General features: G+C 47.9%; 1 protein-coding gene across 1 annotated transcript in view; it reads left to right on the forward strand.

Moving 5' to 3' along the window:
* HSPA12A (heat shock protein family A (Hsp70) member 12A) overlaps positions 1-18,282 on the forward strand; it is a 75,982-nt gene that overhangs the window by 31,927 nt on the left and 25,773 nt on the right. Inside the window, exons 2-5 of the mRNA XM_043475337.1 lie at positions 9,742-9,827; positions 11,291-11,418; positions 14,522-14,708; positions 16,834-16,938. Coding sequence (XP_043331272.1) covers positions 9,742-9,827; positions 11,291-11,418; positions 14,522-14,708; positions 16,834-16,938 — 506 coding nt within the window. The remainder of the gene's footprint in view (positions 1-9,741; positions 9,828-11,290; positions 11,419-14,521; positions 14,709-16,833; positions 16,939-18,282) is intronic.

Here is an 18,282-nt window from a genome sequence, read left to right on the forward strand (position 1 = left end):
GGCTTCCTCCATGCGTGTGTGCTAAGTTGCTTCAGTTGTGTCCAACTCTTTGTGGACCCCACTGACTGTAGCTAACCAGACTCCTCTGTCCATGGGATTCTCCAGGCAAGAATACTAGAGTGGGTTGCCATGCCCTCCTCCAGGGGATCTGTCCCACCCAGGGATTGAACCCGCATTTTTTATGTCTCCTGCATTGGCAGGCAGGTTTGTTTGTTTGTTTTTTTAATCCCTTGGGAAGCCCAGGCTTCCTCCAGCCACACTTGTAAAGCTCTTAAGTCGCTCAGTCGTGTCCGACTCTTTGCAGCCTAGTGGACGATACAGCCCGTGGAATTCTCCAGGCGTGAATACTGGAGTGAGTAGCTGTTCCCTTCTCCAGGGGATCTTCCCAACTCAGGGATTGAGCCCAGGTCTCCTGCATTGCAGGCAGATTCTTTACCAGCTGAGCCACCAGGGAAGCCTAAGAATACTGGAGTGGGTAGCCTATCCCTTCTCCAGGGGATCTTCCCCACCAGGAATCGAACCGGGGTCTCCTGCATTGCAGGCAAATTCTTTACCAGCTGAGCTACAGAGAAGCCCATATAGTGAAAATGTTAGTCACAGTCGTGTCTGACTCTTTGCAACCCCATGGACTATAGCCCTCAAGGCTCTTCTGTCCATGCAGTTCTCCAGGCAAGGATACTGGAGTGGGTAGCCATTCCCTTCTCCAGGGGATCTTCCTGACCCAAGGATCAAACCCAGGGTCTCCTGCATTGCAGGCAGGTTCTTTACCATCTGAACCACCTTTAAAAACTGCTCTTAGCATGGCATGAAGCTCACATTCGGTGAGAGCTTTCCTAATAGATTTCTGAGTTTGTAGTCTAATAATTTCAAATTAATAATTTGAGTTTAATAAACTTGCAAAATAGCCTAAATTAAAAAATAAACAGACATAAATATCTGACTCCATGAAGGAATTCAGCTAATGGTGAGTGACGGTTGTTATCTATTTCCAAGAGTTTACCTCCTTTGTTCATTGAAATAATAGTGACAGAGGCCCTGAGTCTGAATTTCCCCTTCACAGAGAGGAGATGTGCCTGAGAGAGGTGAGGTAGCTTCTCCAGGCTCACAGGCCAGCGTCCAAGCTCTCCACCTGCTGCACCGTGTTCTGCATCCTCACCGGGAGCCTTTTTGTTTCCTTACTTTCCTCTGAGAACCGCGGCCAAGGAGCCGACTTCAGCGTTGCTCCTGTTCTCAAGCTGCCCTGATTCTGGGGAGACACGGCCCTCGAGCCTGTGGCCCAAGCTGACTGCTCTGCCTGAACATGGAGCACACTCTGCCTGCAGCCCATCCCCGCGGGACACCCCCTCCCTTTCTGGCATTTGTTCTTTTAGTACAAAGGGTCACAGGGTGACATCTGACATTGGCATTGCTGCTGGCCATTCCTCAGGCGGAGGGAGGAGATGCCAAGGCCTTCACGGAGGCTTGGGAGCCCAGTGAGTCTGAACACAGCTCAGAGGCTGTGTCGTGGGCTTGGAGAAACCCTGCCTGTCTACAGGGGTGGCTCTTGATGTCTCCGAGCATGGAGGGACCCGGAAGTGCGCAGGGGGCAGCCCCCTGCCTCCTCCGAGACCCTGAGTTTGCAGAACTTGTTTTAGTCTAGGAGGGCCTTGTATCTGAAGCTGGGCTGCAGCCCACTTCAGAGTGGGAGCCACTCAGCTGGTGGCCGGACGTCTGTTTTGCTACCTGCAAGGGGCTCTGGTGGCACCTGCTGAAATTCAGACTCCTTCAAGGGCTGTCCCCACAGCCCCAGCTCCTGAGAAACCATCTGGACCTGTATCCCTCACCCACTGGTGACCTGGGTCTGAAGCCTTCCTTGGCCTTTAAAGTCCACATACTTAGGTTTAAATGAACATATATTCTTGCTTGTTCATTCACTTGACATGTCTGGAGCACCTACTGTATATGGGCCAGGTGCTTTCCCTGATAACACAGCATAAGAAAAACATCAATCTCACCTTCTCAGCAGGAGGGAGATGGACATGAAACTGGTGTATGAAAACACCTACTCTTTTGTCAAAGTTTAAAGTGTACAAAAGGAGGGCAAATAATGTATTCAGTCCCCCACAAGTCTGCATCAGAGTCAGTCGTTATCAGTTTGTGGCCAATGTCGTTTAATCTCTGTCCCTCCCCTACCGTATTATTTTGATGAGCATCCCAGATATCGTGTTGTTTCATCTGTAAATATTTCAGAATAGTTCGCTAGTGGATAACTACTCTTAAAGATTACATAATTCCACCATTAGCAGTAATTTCTTCATGTTATCAGTGTCTGGTCAGTCTTTACATTTCCAGCTGTCTTTTAAATTTTGTTGTTCATCCTAATCATGGTCCAGTAAAGCCCCAAGCATTGCAGTGACTGGAGTTGCTTTGTCTTTCTTTTAAGCTATGGCAGCCTATCTCTCTGGCTGATCCAGATGGCCTGCTGACTCATTAGAAATACCTTTACTCAGCATCTCCAGACACACTGGAGTAAAAACTTTGAGGGGAGGGGGGTCTGTACATATGTTTTAATAAGTGCTCCAGGTGGTTCTAATGCACTTCAGAGTTTGAGACCCTCTGATCTATAGTTTCCCCGCCTTCCTTCCTGTGTATTTTCCTTCTAACTTATTTCCTGATGAAAACTGGCTGTTGTCCTTAGTGTGTCCACGAGTCTGGGTTTAGTGGGTCAGTCCCCAGGTGCTGATGAGCAAGCTCCTCTCTCCTCTGTTCGGAGAGAACAGAGAAATCTCTTCTCCCACAAACAGAGGGGACTGTCTTTCGGAGGGGGAGTTCCCAGAAGGATGGGGTGGAAGTGGGGTGCACTTCAGGCAGGGGAACGGTGTGTGCAAAGGTCGGAAGACTGGATAGAGCACACGTGTTTCAGAGTCTGTGAAAGGACTAGGTGGGGTCAGGGCTGAGGGCGATGGAGGGAGGTGAGGCTGCAGAGGGTGGTGGGGTGGACTTTTAAAGGCCCAGGTGTGAGCTGTTGTGCTAGATTTATCCTGTGGGGGATGGGAACAGAAGGCCCTAGCCTGGTCAAATAATGTGAGCAGACCTCAGCTCTGACCAGGTGCCTCTGACTGCAGGGAATCCTGACTTGGATGGAGAGACTCAGAGTGGGGAGACTGAGAGAGGTGTTGCGGGAACCCTGATGAGGGTCAGCAGGGTCTGGACCAACGTTGTGATGGTGAGGTTGCAGAGGAAGGATGAATGTGAGAGATGCTGAGAAGTAGGAATGACAGGGCTTGGGAGTGCGGTGAGAAGGAAAGGAGCAGTCTAGGAGATCTCCCTTCTGGGAGCTATGGTGGTTGCATTGACCAGAGGGGACATCTGAGGAGAGATGGATTTCATCACACATGCATACATGTATGCCTACGTTGTTGGAGGTAACTCAGCATGTTAATTACTAATATCCTGAGCCAGGGGAGGGGAGGGAATGTTTGATGCCTCAATTGGGAAAGACCTCGGTGACCCTCTAAGTCTATGGACAGTCACTGAGTCCACTTTTGGGCACACATAGAAATATCCACCCACCCATCCATCCACCCCTCTGTCTACCCACTCAAGCACCATCTATCCATCCATTCATCCATCCATCTACCCACACAACCACCCATCTATCCATCCATCCATCTACCAACCCAATCATCCATCTATCCATCCACCCACTCAGCCATCTACTCACCCATCGACCCACCTAACCACTCATCTACCCCCTAACCACCCACCCATCCATTCATCCATCCATTCTTCCATATGTCCATCTATCCAACCATTTATCCATCCAACATATACTGAGTGCCTGTGACAAGTCATGAACTGAGGAATCAGAGATAAAGAAGGCATGGTTTGCCCAGATGAGCCCAGAGTCTGTGAAAGAGAAGCCAAGTGGACAAAAGTATCTTAATACTGTGTATGGGGTGATCTGGTGGAGCCTCTCCAAATGCTGGGTTCCAGTGGGCAAGGGCTGTGAGGTTGCTGCATATAATTCGTGAAAATTAATAGGAGAGCTTGTTGGTTTATAAGGCATTTCCTCACCTCCCCACAGCAGCTACCTGGACACACATATGCCTATGAACCTGTGGTTAAGAAAGAAATTCTGAACTGTGCCCACTCATGGTCTGAGGTTGCAGGAACTTGGGGATCTCACTGCCCAGTTCTCTCTCACTGGGGCATCTCATCTCCTAAACCATTTAGTGAGGGGGAGGATAACTGGAAAATGCTGCTCAGTGCTAGGATGGGTTGATGCAGGCCCCCTCTGCCTGATGCTGTTTTTTTCTGCCACTGTAAATGCTTATTTCTGTAATTATTATTCAGCATTTAGAGAGAAGCTATTTTACACTCAGTGTTCTTTGAAGCTCAGAGGGTCTCCTGGTTCACACCAATAAAATATCCATTTACTCTGAACATCAACTATGGTGATTAAAAAAAAAAACACCCATAAATTATTTACTGAAATGGAAGTTGAGTTTACGGTAATAATGCATTAGTTCAGCTAGCCATGCAGTCTGTTATAGGGTAATAAAAAATTTTTATTTTCCTTCTTAAAAGGTATTTGCCAGTAACCTACACATGACCTTGAACTGATCAATTTTCAAAGATGATACTACAGGGAGGGGAGAGAGAAAGGGAGAGCTTTTTTTCAAAGAGCCTGATTTTAGGCAATTGTCAGCAAATACCTGTTGACTCACTGTTATCAGGAGGAAAGAAATGAGCATATATATCGCATTTTTAGAAATCATAAGGACTAGATCTTAAAACTCCTTTGGAAATTCAGCATTTGTGTGATTGAACATAAATCTGAAAGCTAGCAAGGAGGCCTGTTTGAAAAATCTGGGGAGTCACCATTGTTTGAGACCACCTGTCATTTAGCATGAGCCTGGAGCCTTGTAAAATAATGTCAGCCCAATGGTTCTGTCTTCATCTTTTAAAATGTATTTATGGAGCAGGATCGATTTAATGTATCTCAGAAAGTCCACAGTTCTGCTCACGGCCATTTGCTGACTAATGTCTCCAGCAGAGAACAACAAGAAGCACATTCATGAATTATGGCTGTCCCTGAGGTTCTTTTGTCGACTATTTTTTATTTTAGGAGCGTCTGCTTTGATTAAAGCCATTAGAGCCAGGAGCAAATAAAAAGGTGTCTGGCTTCTACGTGTCTCGTGTTTTATGGCAGGAACTCTGATGAAGCCTGTATTTTCATTATTACACCGTTAAGGCAAGTGATGAGTATTAACCTCACAAGTTCAACTAGTTCCGCCTCTATTACCTGCTTTGGGGTCTAAAAAATCCTGTGGCAGGAGACTTGTTGGTTGAGTCCAATTTTTACGTATTGATATCCTCTACTTGGCTGCATAAATATTTTCACTTATCTATATATTCCTCTTTGCTGCAAAAATTATTTTTTAAATGACTTGGTTGAAGAATGTTTTGGGGGCTGAGTCACAAGTTAAGAGTGAACTTAGGAACACCTGTATTTATTTATTTAAAATGTTACAGATACTCTTTTATTATTTTTCTTTTTAAACAAAATTATTTTTAATTGGAGGGTAATTGTTTTACAATATTGTGTCGGTTCCTGCCATACATCAACATGAATCAGCCATAGGTATGCATATGTCCCCTCCTTCCTGAACCTCCTTCCCACCTCCCACCCCATTCACCCCCTCCAGATTGTCCCAGAGCACCGGGTTGAGCTCCCTGTGTTATACGCAACTTCCCATTAGCTACCTATTTTATATATGGTAATGTATATATCAATATTTCAATGCTGCTCTCTCAATTAGTCCCACCCTCTCCTGCCCCTGCTCTGTCCATAAGTCCATTCTTTATGTCTGAGTCTCTATTCCTGCCCTGCAAATAGGTTTATCAGTACCATCTGTCTAGATTCCATATATACACATTAATACATGATACTTGTTTTTCTCTTTCTGACTTGCTTCACTCTGCATAGCAAGCTCTTGAGGAAAACTCAGATTTATTTTTATATTCACTAAACCAGAAAAGATGCACAGTAAGTAAATGACCTAAGTAATGGTAAATCATCTATGATGAATGTCAAAAAGACCTGAGGATTATTTCCTGGTGGTAGAAAGCTTCTGGTCTCTTCCTCCTCTGCTTAATTCTGTGGCTGATACTTCGCATTCTTGAAATATTCTGTGTTCTTCTGATTCCATGATGTGAAATCATCAAATCCCTCTATGTTACTGCATTTCAGGGTACTTAGTGCTTGAAATGGAAGATGCTTTGAGGATCTGTTTAATCTAGTTGAAATAGCGGAGTAGGTATTTCTTAGAACTCCCAGATGCCTCGGCTCTGCCCTGGACCACATTTCTGGTAAAGCATTTTTTCTTTAATCTGATTTACCAGCCCCTATCCCTACCTCTGCAGATGGGCATCAGTTTTCTTTTTATCAGTTTCCTTTCTCTCTTCCAAGCCTGCACTCTAAAAATCTCTATTCTTGTCAGGCTTTTAGCATTGCCTTTCTCTTCTGCTCCTGAAATGCCCAAGTCACTCCGTGTGTACTAAACTGGAATATTATGTAGGTGGGAGTCGTCTCAGAGCAGATGTTATTATATAGGCTTTACAGAGAAGCATAAACAGGGTCACAATTAATGACAGTTGGTGTTTCTTACTGTAGATAATGGCCCAGGTTTAATTGGTAGCCAGAATACACAGCACGTACCTTGCACATTAGACGTTCCATGTTATCAACTCTCTCCTACTATTAGCTTAGATCTGCCAATTATCCACAGAAAAACAGATAATATTCCATTGACCCTGTTGTGTTTCTTTTTAATCATCTATTAAATGAAAGCTCTCAAGATTGGTTGGCATTGAAGCATAGGTAGCCAGTGGAAATTTGCTGTATGCTGCAGGGAGCTCAAACCCAGTGCTCTGTGTAAACATAAAGAGGTGGGATGCAGTGGGAGGTGAGAGGGAGGTTCTAGAGGGAGGAGACATACTTATGCCTATGGCTGATTCATGTTGATATATGGCAGAAATCCACATAACATTGTAAAGCAATTATCCTCAAATTAAAAAGAAATACATGAAAAAAAAAAAAAAAGATTGGTTGGGATTATTAGCACACCAGAAAACTTAACACATCCCTCAAGGGCTAAAGTAGTCATTTCCATATTCTTTTCCCTAAGAATTTTTGAGCACCTCTTTGACATCTTAAATAGTTAAATAAAGAAATATTAGCTGGAGAACAAAGTCGTCACTGCAGACTCTGTATATTCCTGTGGCGGATTGATGCACATAAACTGGTGAATTATCGTTGATTTGGGATCTATAGAGCTACAGATATGGGCGTGCTTCATATGCAAATGCCTATAATGATCTTACTCCTCCATACCTTCCATGCAAATCAGTTTTAAATCATCACACAATGTAGCTGCATTTTAATTTCTAATGGAGAACAGCCGTGAAGTGCAATTGCCTCTAGGCCTGGCTGAGCGATCATGTCAAATGATTTATTTCCACTGAACCAGAGGGAGGGTGGGAGGGAGATAGAAGGAGGTACAGGGAGAACCAAAAAAATCCTTGATTCTTGTCCTCACATATCCTGGAGTCCTCCTGGGGCCCAAGGCATGTGTTCTGGGTGCAGCCCAACACATGCTCTTTTACAAGTCAGTGGGCCATGCTCTGAGAAGGGCTGAGTGATGGGATAATTAGAACCAAGCAGTCAGCGGGGTGGATAGTTTGTCTGCTGATAATAGCTTGTTTGCTAATTGCCAACACCAGATTTTCTGGGCAATTAGACATTTGGTTTCCTCCAAGACCTTCTGTGCAAATGTGGACACATGGCCCCAGGCCTTCCAGGTAGCAGGTGGAGAGAGGGTGGCTCCCGGTACAGGATGGCCTCTCTCTGATGCCACCTGCCCAAGGGGTGGTGGGGGCAGACGTCTCACTAGTGGAGATGCTGAACTTCCCCTGCTTTTATGGAAGGAGGGTACCCTGTGCTGGGTGATGAGCAAAGAAGCTGAAGTTTAGTGGGCTGGTCCAGGAGCCAGGCTTATGTCTCCATTTTGTTTTCAAGAGCATTGAGCCAGGGAGCTAGTAGAACCTGAAACTGCTTCCTCTCTCAGATGAGCAAGTTGATTTTTTTAAAAGAATTTTTTTTCGTGGTGGTGAAGTATGTATAACATAAAATGTTCCACTTTAACCATTTGAAGGTGTGCAAATCAGTGGCATCAGTTCATCCACAGTGTTGTGTAACCATTACTACTCAAAAGCTTTTTCATCATCCAAAATGGAAATTTTGTATTCCCCATCCGTCTATGCTCCCTCAGCCCCTGATTTCCTCTAATCTACTGTCTGTCTCTATGAATTTGCCTATTCTGCTTTTGTATTGACTCTCTATATTTCATTTGCCTATTCTGGATATGAGGTAATATTTGTCCTCTTGGGTCCAGCCTATTTCACTTAGCATGATTTTTTCTAGTTCATCCATGGTGTATCATCTATAAGAATTTCATTCCTTTTTACAGCTGAATAATAATCCATTGAATGGATGTACCATATTTTTTTTATCCATTTATCTGTTGATGTATACTTGGGTTGTTTTTACTTTTTGGTTTTTGTAAATAATGCTGCAGTGAAGGTGCACATACAGGCATCCTTGTTTTCAATTCTTTTGAATAGATACTCAGGAGTGGAATTCCTAGGAAAGGAATTGGGTCTATGCTAAGACTACATCTCACTTTTTAAGAAACTACCAAACTGTTTATCACAGTGGCTGTACCATTTTGCATTCCCACAAGATATATACAGGGGGTTTCAATATTTCCACATCTTTGCCAGCATTTGTTATTTCCTTTAAAAAAATATTATAGCCATCCTAGTGAGTGTGAAGCAGTATCTCATTGTGGTTTTGATTTCCCTATTGACTAATGAGTGCATTTGTCTAATGACTAATGAGTTAAGCATCTTTCACGTGCTTATTGACCATTAGCATATCTTCTCTGGAGAAATGTCTGTTTAAGTCCTTTCCCCCACAGATTGATTTTTGGTCTTTTTACTTAACTTGCTTCTGCGCCTTTCTCCCAAAGGTTGGAACTGAGCCTCATCGGGAGGAGAGGGAACAGATGCCTGCAGAGTGGGGAGGTGGCTGTGCAGATTCGAGGCTTCGCATCCCTCTTTCATGATTCCTTTTATTTCCTCAACTCGTTTGGCACCCACTGTAATGATGCTGTTTGAGTTCTCACCAAGCAGGAAAATAAATCAGTAAGCGTGTGGGATTAACCAAAGTGATTTGGCAGCAGACGCAGATGGAGCCGCTCCTGGTGCCTCCCTAGAAGCAGACAGGTCTTTCTCAGATACCTGGTTTGGTTCCCACGCTGCCCCAGATGGATATTGTGGGGCAGCTGTTCAAGGCATTTACACGTAGCCAGCCAGAGAGAAGTACCTAGAGGGAAGGGTAGGTTTAGGGACTGGGCAGCCTCTGTGATAAATGCTGAGAGATTGACTGCACTTACTGAGAGGCTTGGTGGTCACTGGGAGAAGAGGAGCGTCTCATTTGGTCAAGTTTTAAATACCAAATACGGGGCAACCAGATCAGACACCCTACCGTTCTGGATGCAGTTCAGCCTGGCCCCACATTATCTGGCTTTTCAAGGGTTAGAACAGTCCCCGCAGGAGCAAAGCCATGCAGTCCTCATTTCAGCTCTCCAGCTCAGCGCGCACCACCTCTAAGGATGCGCTTGTCTTTCCTTTCAGAAACGGCCCCCACGTCTGCATATTCCTCTCCAGCCCGGAGCCTGGGGGACACAGGAATAACACCTCTGTCCCCTTCCCACATTGTGGTAAGAAATGTGTATGTGTGGGGGGGATGGGGGAAGGGGCGGGATGTGTGTGCTGGTTACCTTTGCTTCCTGAGTCGGCTTTCCCTGCTCTGGGTAGGAAGAGGCTTTCGGTGGTGTGGCTGGTACTTCTGCAGCCATTGATCTGGGTGTGGCTAACAGGAGCGGGCAGCGGGGAGCAGCTCTTTAAAGATTCAGGGCTCAGAGACTGCGGGGCACCCTCCTGGGAGGACGCAGCCACATCTGGCCAGTGGGCGAGTCAGTGGAAAGCAGTGGTTTTTCCAGGGCAGTTAAGTGCTGTGACCAAAAGCTGTGGCTCTAGCTGCTCTGTACCAAGTTGCCCAGGAGAGGAGACCTGGGCGGTGTGGGGGGGTCAGGGGTGTCGGGGGCGGGGGCTGGAGGCTGGGCATTGGTTCCCACACTGCCCCAGATAGATATTGTGGGGCAGCTGTTCAAGGCGTTTACACATAGCCAACCAGAGAGAAGTACCTGGAGGGAAGGGTGGTTTTATATGAGCTGCTCAGACCCGCAAAGAAGACACTGCTGAGAACTTCAGAGCCATCACTAGGGAGGGATGCCAGCTTGTCCCAGTTTTCCTGGCACTGTCTTGGCTTCCATGGAAAGGCCTGCGTTCTGGAACTCCCTCAGGCTTGGGAAAACTGAGAGGCTTGGGCACGGAAGAGCCGGGTCCTGTGGTTTTCAAACTCTGTACCCTGAGGGTTCCCTGGAAAAGCTTCAGGGTCACCTAAGGGGATGGCGCGCAGTGTGACGAAAGGCCAGGTAGGTGGGGCTGTCACCCCCTGCTCTAACCAGTCAATACTCTTCAGATCCCAAGTTGATTGGTATAATTTGAAGTTCTGTGAGTGTTAAAAAGGAAGTCTATACTGCTTTAAAATTTTTTGGGGAAATCTAGAATGACTTGACCTACCCACCTGACAGATGAGGAAAGGCTCTGGGCCCCAAGGGTCACGTGGCTGACTACGGCAGGACCAGGCAGGGTCCCTGGTCTGCTGAGCCCTACACCCCCGCCCCACACACCCAGGCAGATGGAGCGGTCACCTGGAGGTGCGCAGGGCACAACTGAGCAGGGTCTGGAGGTCTGTGTAGGGCCTGGGGAGGCCAGTGGGGGGAAGACTCTTGGGCTTCTGGTTCCAGTGGAAGTGTTTCTGTAATTTGCCGCACTCACATGTGGTTGATAAAGGCTGAGGTGCGCATGTGTAGACGGGTGCCCTCCCCAATGACCTGGCCCAGCCCTCCACTCAGGAGGACCCTCCATTTCTCTCTGAGTTCATGGGGCGCTGGAGGCAGGCCTGTCCTCTCCCCAGGGCTCACCACGTGGCAGACTTCAACCAAACGTGCAATGTCCTTCTGACTGCAGTGGGTGCACAGTGGAGCAGGGTGGAACCTTCCTGAAACCTGGGCTTGACTGCCCCCACCCACGCCCTGTACCCAACTTGTATCTGCAGAACGATGCTGACCCGAACGTCTCTGAGCAGCAGACGTTTCTCGTGGTGGTGGCCATTGACTTTGGGACCACGTCCAGCGGCTATGCCTACAGCTTCACCAAGGAGCCAGAATGCATCCACGTGATGAGGTGAGCCATCAGAGGGGCAGGGGCTAGTGCCAGTCACTTGTCACTATGGAGACTTGGGGGAGGGCTCTGGGGGAGGGGAGAGGGAATCGTCCAGTGAGCAGATGAATGGTACTCAGTAGGCAGGTCTTTTCTGGATTCTGGCCCTGCTTGGCCTAATCTCACCATGCCACTTTGGGCAAGCTGCTTCTGATCTCTGAGCTCCAGGTTCCTGGTCTGTAAAGGAATTGGTTTAATTCTGACTTAGTTGGTTTGGGGAAAGGCCTAGAGAGTGAGTCTGAAACTTCTAGCACGCCGCCTCGGCAAGAGGCAGACTTACAGGGTGTTTGTGATGGAGGAGATCCAGGTCTCTTACTGTGTGACCTCAGGCGATCGATGAACCTCCTAAAGCTCAGTTTCCTTATCTGTGAAATGGGGATAATGCAGTACCTGCTCCTCAGAGTGTGTGTGCAAATGCAGTGAGACTTCCAGTCAAGCGCTTTGTTATTGTTGTTTAGTTGCTAAGTCATGTCCAACTCTGTGATCCCATGGACTGTAGGCTCCTCTGTCCATGGGATTCTCCAGACAAGAATGCTGGAGTGGGTTGTCATTCCCTTCTCCAGGGGATCTTCCCGACCTAGGGATTAAACCTGCGCTGCAGGCAGATTCTTTACCATCTGAGTCACCAGGGAAGCTCCCATAAACTTGAATCAACATTTATCGGCTTCTATATTGTTGTTTTAAAAAATTTATTTCTAAAGAGAGAGTCATGCAGTGAAAATTGACAAAAGAGAAAGGAGCAGAAATAACTTTGAACTTGCTGGGGAGGAATTCTTACAAAGCCTTCACAGAGTTCAGGGTCTCTAGGGGTGTTATCTTAGTAATTGTAGAGATTTTGGAGGAAGGTTCTACCTGAATTTTATTTCAGTCAGAACATATTAATATCACCTTGATCCAGACTGACAGAATTATGAATGAGAAAGTTAAGTTTTTTATATTTAAATAGGAATGAAGAATTGAATATTTGAAGGGCAAAATCTCTGGAAGTCCATTACCTACTGAAAATGTCAGTGTTCATAGTCCTGGAAAATCTATTTCTGAAAGGTTGTGTGTGGAACGCATCCCTGGTCCAGGCACCAGTGTCTGCCTGGGACAGTGATCATCTCCGCAACTCAGCGGGGTCACCATGGGGACTTGGCTCCCTGGGTAGATGGGGCTTGACCGGGAAACCGTCCAGGGATGACTCTGGCCCCATCTGCATGGCAGGTCTAGGTGGAGGTTGGCTCTCCATCCGGACTGTGATGGCAGCAGCCGGTGTGAGCCCAGCCAGGAGAGCGGCCACCTCCCCCAGAGGGCAGGCTGGGGGGAAAGATGCTCTTCCCCTCGTGCACTGTCTCCCCCAGAGACTGCTTGTAGGGGTCGCGTGGCAGGGATGGAGCAACCTGCTGAGCTAGGACCTGGTGGAGGAGACAGCATCCTGTCCTTCTGGCAGCCAGGGCTTCTCTGCTGTGGCCCCAAGGAAGGGAGGAGCATCCAGTCACCTGTCATCTCCACTCTCTTTACTTTTCTCCTTCTTTCTGTCTGCGAGGAGGAAGGAAGCTTTTCTGGGGCTCAACCTACCCGCTGCTTGCTCCATCACACTTCCCATCAGTTCCAGGATCTAATCCCATCGCATCCTCCAGTCTGTCTGTACTCACCCCTCCTGGCTTCTGGCTCCTCTTCACCACACAGACACGCAGGGTATGGTCCCTTCCCTCCACCAGAGCCGTTCTGATGAGAGCCATTCCCGTCAGCGCTCTCATCTGTCTGCCACTGTGATTGTCACCCAAGGATGGGGGCGCCCGGGTCTATTTCTTGCCTGAATCTCTTCCTGGCTTGCACCTTCAAGCCCCTCCTGGGAGTTCAATGCCAGCACTTTCAAATAAAGCCCTCCATGGTTCCTCCTGCCTACTTCTTGGCCGGGATTGCTGGCATCTGTGAGGGGCACTCTCTCCTCCAGACTCCCCAGTTTGAAACCTGTGGGGCACCCTGGCACCTGCTCATCAGTGAGGCTGTTTGGCTCAGTTCTCCTTCTGGACGGTTCCTCCCCATCATCCCCTCTCTCTCTTCCCAGGGCTCTCTATCCTTGTACGAGCTCCTTCACCTTGAGACCTGAGCTCTCTTCTCAGCCTCCTGGCTTCCAGTCTCCTTCCCTTTAGTCCAGTTTGCTCTGGTCAATAACAGCTCTGATTCTGTCCTAGCCCTGCTCTAAAACCTTTAGTGGCTCCCTATTACTCACCGATTAAATCTCTCACTCCTCAGGATCCTCAGCACCTTTCCAGGCTCGTTTTCCCCACCCGAACACAATCACTCTCCTCATTTACATGCTTTCTCCAACCCACACAGTCACCTGGCTTTCCCCATACATGCCCCATGCTTGCCCACCTCTGAGCAGCCTGCAGTGTCCATCCCTCTTTCAACATCCAGCTGTCTGTCCATCCTTCAAGTCTCTCCTGAACCCTGCATTCTTTCCAAGGCTCCTATCTCTGGTACCTCTGCCTCCTCTGACCTCTCTGGGCTATCTCCCCTTCACCTCCATCTGATGAGGCAGGTATTTCTGTGTGTGTTTCTTCCCTGCCTGTTTCAAAGAGGATACATCTGCTATTGAGTGCTTGCAGATTAAAAAGCCAAACTGCAAACCAAACACACACAGACACAGTTACCTACTATGTTGCGAGTAATTTGAAGGCAGAAATATAAATGTTTTATCTCTGTGTCAACAGCACCTGGCACAGAGTAGATGCTCAGTAAACTCTGAGTGAAAGGATAAAACAGACTTTGTTACTGAGCCATTGTCCCTTTCGTTTTGCTTGTTAACTCAAATTGTGTCTCTGGTCACCACTCAACCAGCTAAAATGATACTGCTCTGTAGCCATAGCCATTGTATAACCAAAAACTACCATCATTCCCCCCAAATAAATAAAAAATACTATTAAACCTAAGAAGGACCCACCAAAACTCAACACAATACCATAACCTGTACCTGTAGCAGCCACTGTGAGCACCCACCATCTGTACCAGCCATGCACACAGTAGGTGCTCACGTCATGCAAGAAGGCCCATAACCTCTGCCTTTCCTTGGCGGCAGGCGATGGGAGGGAGGCGACCCTGGGGTGTCCAACCAGAAGACTCCGACCACCATCCTGTTGACTCCAGAGAGGAAGTTCCACAGTTTCGGGTATGCCGCCAGGGACTTTTACCACGACCTGGATCCCAACGAGGCCAAGCAGTGGCTGTACCTGGAGAAGTTCAAGATGAAGCTGCACACGACTGGGGTGAGCCAACCTCTCCGGGGCCCCGAGTGCCCCGCATTGGAGAGCCAAGCTTCCTCCAGCCCTTTTGACCCTTGGGGGCCCTCAGGTTTCTCCCAAGCAGAAATGAACGTCCATTCACCTGGATTTTAGAAACAACCTGGAGCACGCCACACTTTTGTGGACCACACAGTACATTTTCTGATGCACACATGGACAGGGAAATGTTCAGAATATCTAGCAACTTGTTTGCTTCGGAAATCAGCCTGGCTGGATGGAGCACAGGCATAGGGGGTTGGGGGGTCCTGCTGTTCTGGGAGATCCCCCTTGAGTTGCTGGATTGTTGGAAGATCAAGGGGTCCTGAAGGAAGGACTTGGGGGCTGGGAGGCCTTTTGGGGGCTCAGGGTAGTGGCTATTAATGAACCTGTCTGGAAGCAACAACCTGTAACACCTAGCTCATTTAACCCTCTATGTGGGGAAGGAGGTGGCTTAGGAAATCAAGCCTCCCCGCAGTAATTCGAGGTTCAGTGCCTGAAGCAATTTTGCTCCCTACTTTCCAGGCTTCAGTAAGATGGCCAAGTCGATTAGGACCCTCCCCTGAGCCTCATCGAAATGTTGGTCCATAGGATAGAATCTTTGCAGTATAAGCCTCTTATCCCTTAAATTTTCCTTAATGTGCACAGTTAGAGATGCAGGATGGTGATAGGGTTTAGGACCACAGACCCTGAAGCCAGATGGTCTGGGTTTAAATCCCACCTCTGCCACCTTTGAGATACTTAATCCAAGTCACCGAGCCTCTCCTGCTTTGCTTTACCTTATCTGTGAAATGGAGGCACTACTTATGCTTTTCTTATGGGGATGTTGTAAGGATTAAAGGAATCAAAATACACAAAGCACTTAGAACCATGCCAGCCCTTAGCAAGTTAAAGTCAACTGCTACCTTCTATTAGCATCGCTTTTATCTGTCTGCTGTTAAGGGTTTGCAGATGACAAAACAGATGTTACTGGTGAGATCCTGCAGCCAGCACCCGGCCTTCCAGGGCTCTGTGCTCATCCACATGGTGGTCTCTCTCTCAAGCAGACCAACGTCTGCTCGAAAAGTGTCCTTCCTGTTTCACCTGATGTGATTCGGTGCCTTATAGCAGTCTCGTGCAAGTGGAAGCCCAGAATTTCTTCAGTTTGAATTTTTCAGTTCCAAGCCCATGTCTTCCTGGTGGCTGGAAGTTGCCTGGGAGCCACCACCCCTAAGCTGGGGTGTCTTTGCTTAACCCCAGGTGTTGGAATAGTGAGCTTGTGCAGATGGGTTGAAATGATGGGCAGGTCCCACAAGGCCAGTTTAGCACTTGATACTCCTTCACGCTCCAAAGGCAAAGGCTAATTACCCAACCTGGATCAATCCAGAGGCCACACTGATTTTTTTCCCCCAGTGGTGATAAGCCTGCTGGTTCCAGGAGACTTAGGGGCTTCCTCCTGATGTTTGCTCTGCCCATTCCCACCCCCCTGGGGACTATTTTCATCATTTTTTAATGACCTCAGTCCATCTGGCATCTCACGGAGCATCTTCCATCCGAGGACCACAAGCAGCAGCTGCTGTGGCTTTTGGCACGGGAAGAAGGCAGTGATGCTAGGCTCCCAGTGGATTAGACAGCACAAGTCTTAAAATAGGAGCCCTTCTATTTTTGTGACTTGGTTGGCAGCTCATCGGGTAGTGAAAGCTTCATGCCTGTTTAGCGCCATGCACATCAGCGAGTTGGCATGATTATCTAGGCTTCGATTAGGAGGGTTCCCAAGGGTGACCATGTGTGTCCATATGTGGAAATAGTATGTAAATTGTACCGGGAGTGGCGGCTGCTGCCTTTTCTTTCTTCCTGGGCTCTGTTGCTGCCCCGAGACCTCTGCTCCCAGAGGGTCCAGAAGAGGGAAGAAAAGAGGGAGGGAGGGAAGCAGTGGAGGTGGGGTTGGGGGTGCAGAGCCAGGGCCTCCTACACAGTGAGGGGGCGATGCTGCCAGCCCTGTCTGGGGGCACGCCACCCTAGCCTGCGGGAAGCACAAACATGGTTCGCTGGGATTCCTGGGTCTCGTGGCAGTGCCTAAAGCCAGAAGGGAGGCTTTCTTCTTCTTCCTATCTCACTTCATTCTCCCCTCCAGGACCTCACCATGGATACAGACCTGACAGCAGCAAATGGCAAGAAAGTCAAAGCCCTTGAAATCTTTGCTTACGCCCTGCAGTACTTTAAGGAACAAGCACTGAAGGTTGGTACATACCAGAGCCTGTACTGTGGAGGGGCACCTGCCTGCTAGACAGTTTCTGGGGGGAGAATGTGGGCTTCGTATCTAGAAAGCAGGATGCACCCATGTGCGCTGCTGGTGGGAAGGGAACGTGGGGCAACTGTTGTGGAGAACAGCCTGGCAGTTCCTCGAAAGGTTAAACACAGGGGCTTCCCTGGTGGCTCAGTGGTAAAGAATCTGCCTGCCAATGCAGGAGACGGGGGTTCGATCCCTGGTCCAGGAAGATTCCACATGCTGTAGAGCCACTAAAACCCATGTGTCACAACTGTTGAGCTTGTACTCTAGAGCCTGAGAGCTGAAACTACTGAAGCCTACGCCTCCTAGAGCCCATGATCCACAACAGGAGAGGCCACCGCAGTGAGAAGCCCACATACCACAAGAGAGTAGCCCCTGCTCACTGCAAGGAGCAAGAAAACCATGCAGCAGTGAAGACCCAGCACAGCCAAAAATAACTAACTAACTAAAAGAAAAAAGGTTAAACACAGAGTGAGCTGAAGGTTCCAATCCTAGGTGTGTACCAAGAGAAAAGAAAACATATATTCACATAAAAACTTGTGCATGAATGTTCATAGCAGCACCATTCATAATAATCAAAAAGGCAAAAAAAAAAAAATAATCAAAAAGGCAGAAACAACCGACACGTCCATCCGTGGATGAATGGGTAACTAAATGGGATCCACCCATACACTGAAATATTATTCAGCCTTAGAAAGGAATGAAGTACTGACATATGCCGTGACACAGATGAACCTTGACCACGTGATGCTAAGTGAAAGAAGCCAGATACAAAAGGCCACCTAGTGTAGGATTCCATTTGTAGAAAATGTCCCAAAGAGGCAAATCCATGGAGACAGAAAGTAGATGAGAGATTGCCAGAGCCGGGTGTGGGGGGAGTGCGTGTAGGAGTGAAGAGTGACTGCCAGGGGATATGGGTTTCTTTGGGGGGATGATGAAGTTAGACAGTGGGGATGTCACACCAGCTTGTGATATACTAACACCCACTGAACTGTACACTTTAAAGGTGAGTTTTATGGCGTGTGAATTATATCTCAGTAAAACAAACAAAAGAAAGAAAGATAGGAGACCCATGTCGCAACTGTGTGATCCTGGGCAAGGGGCTCAACCTCTCTGATACCCACATACCTAATGTGAAGAGGGAGGCAGGTAACTGCCTTGGGGGTCGTTTGATAACAAGTGAAGGATTGAATGTTATATGCCTCCCATGGGGTTCAGGACTGAGTAAACACTTGGCAAATAGTTGTTGCTGTTTGTCTCCATGGCTCCCAGCCCAGACCCCATGGAAGAAGC

Source organism: Cervus canadensis, chromosome 8, assembly GCF_019320065.1.
Source record: "Cervus canadensis isolate Bull #8, Minnesota chromosome 8, ASM1932006v1, whole genome shotgun sequence".
Taxonomy (NCBI): Eukaryota; Metazoa; Chordata; class Mammalia; order Artiodactyla; family Cervidae; genus Cervus; species Cervus canadensis.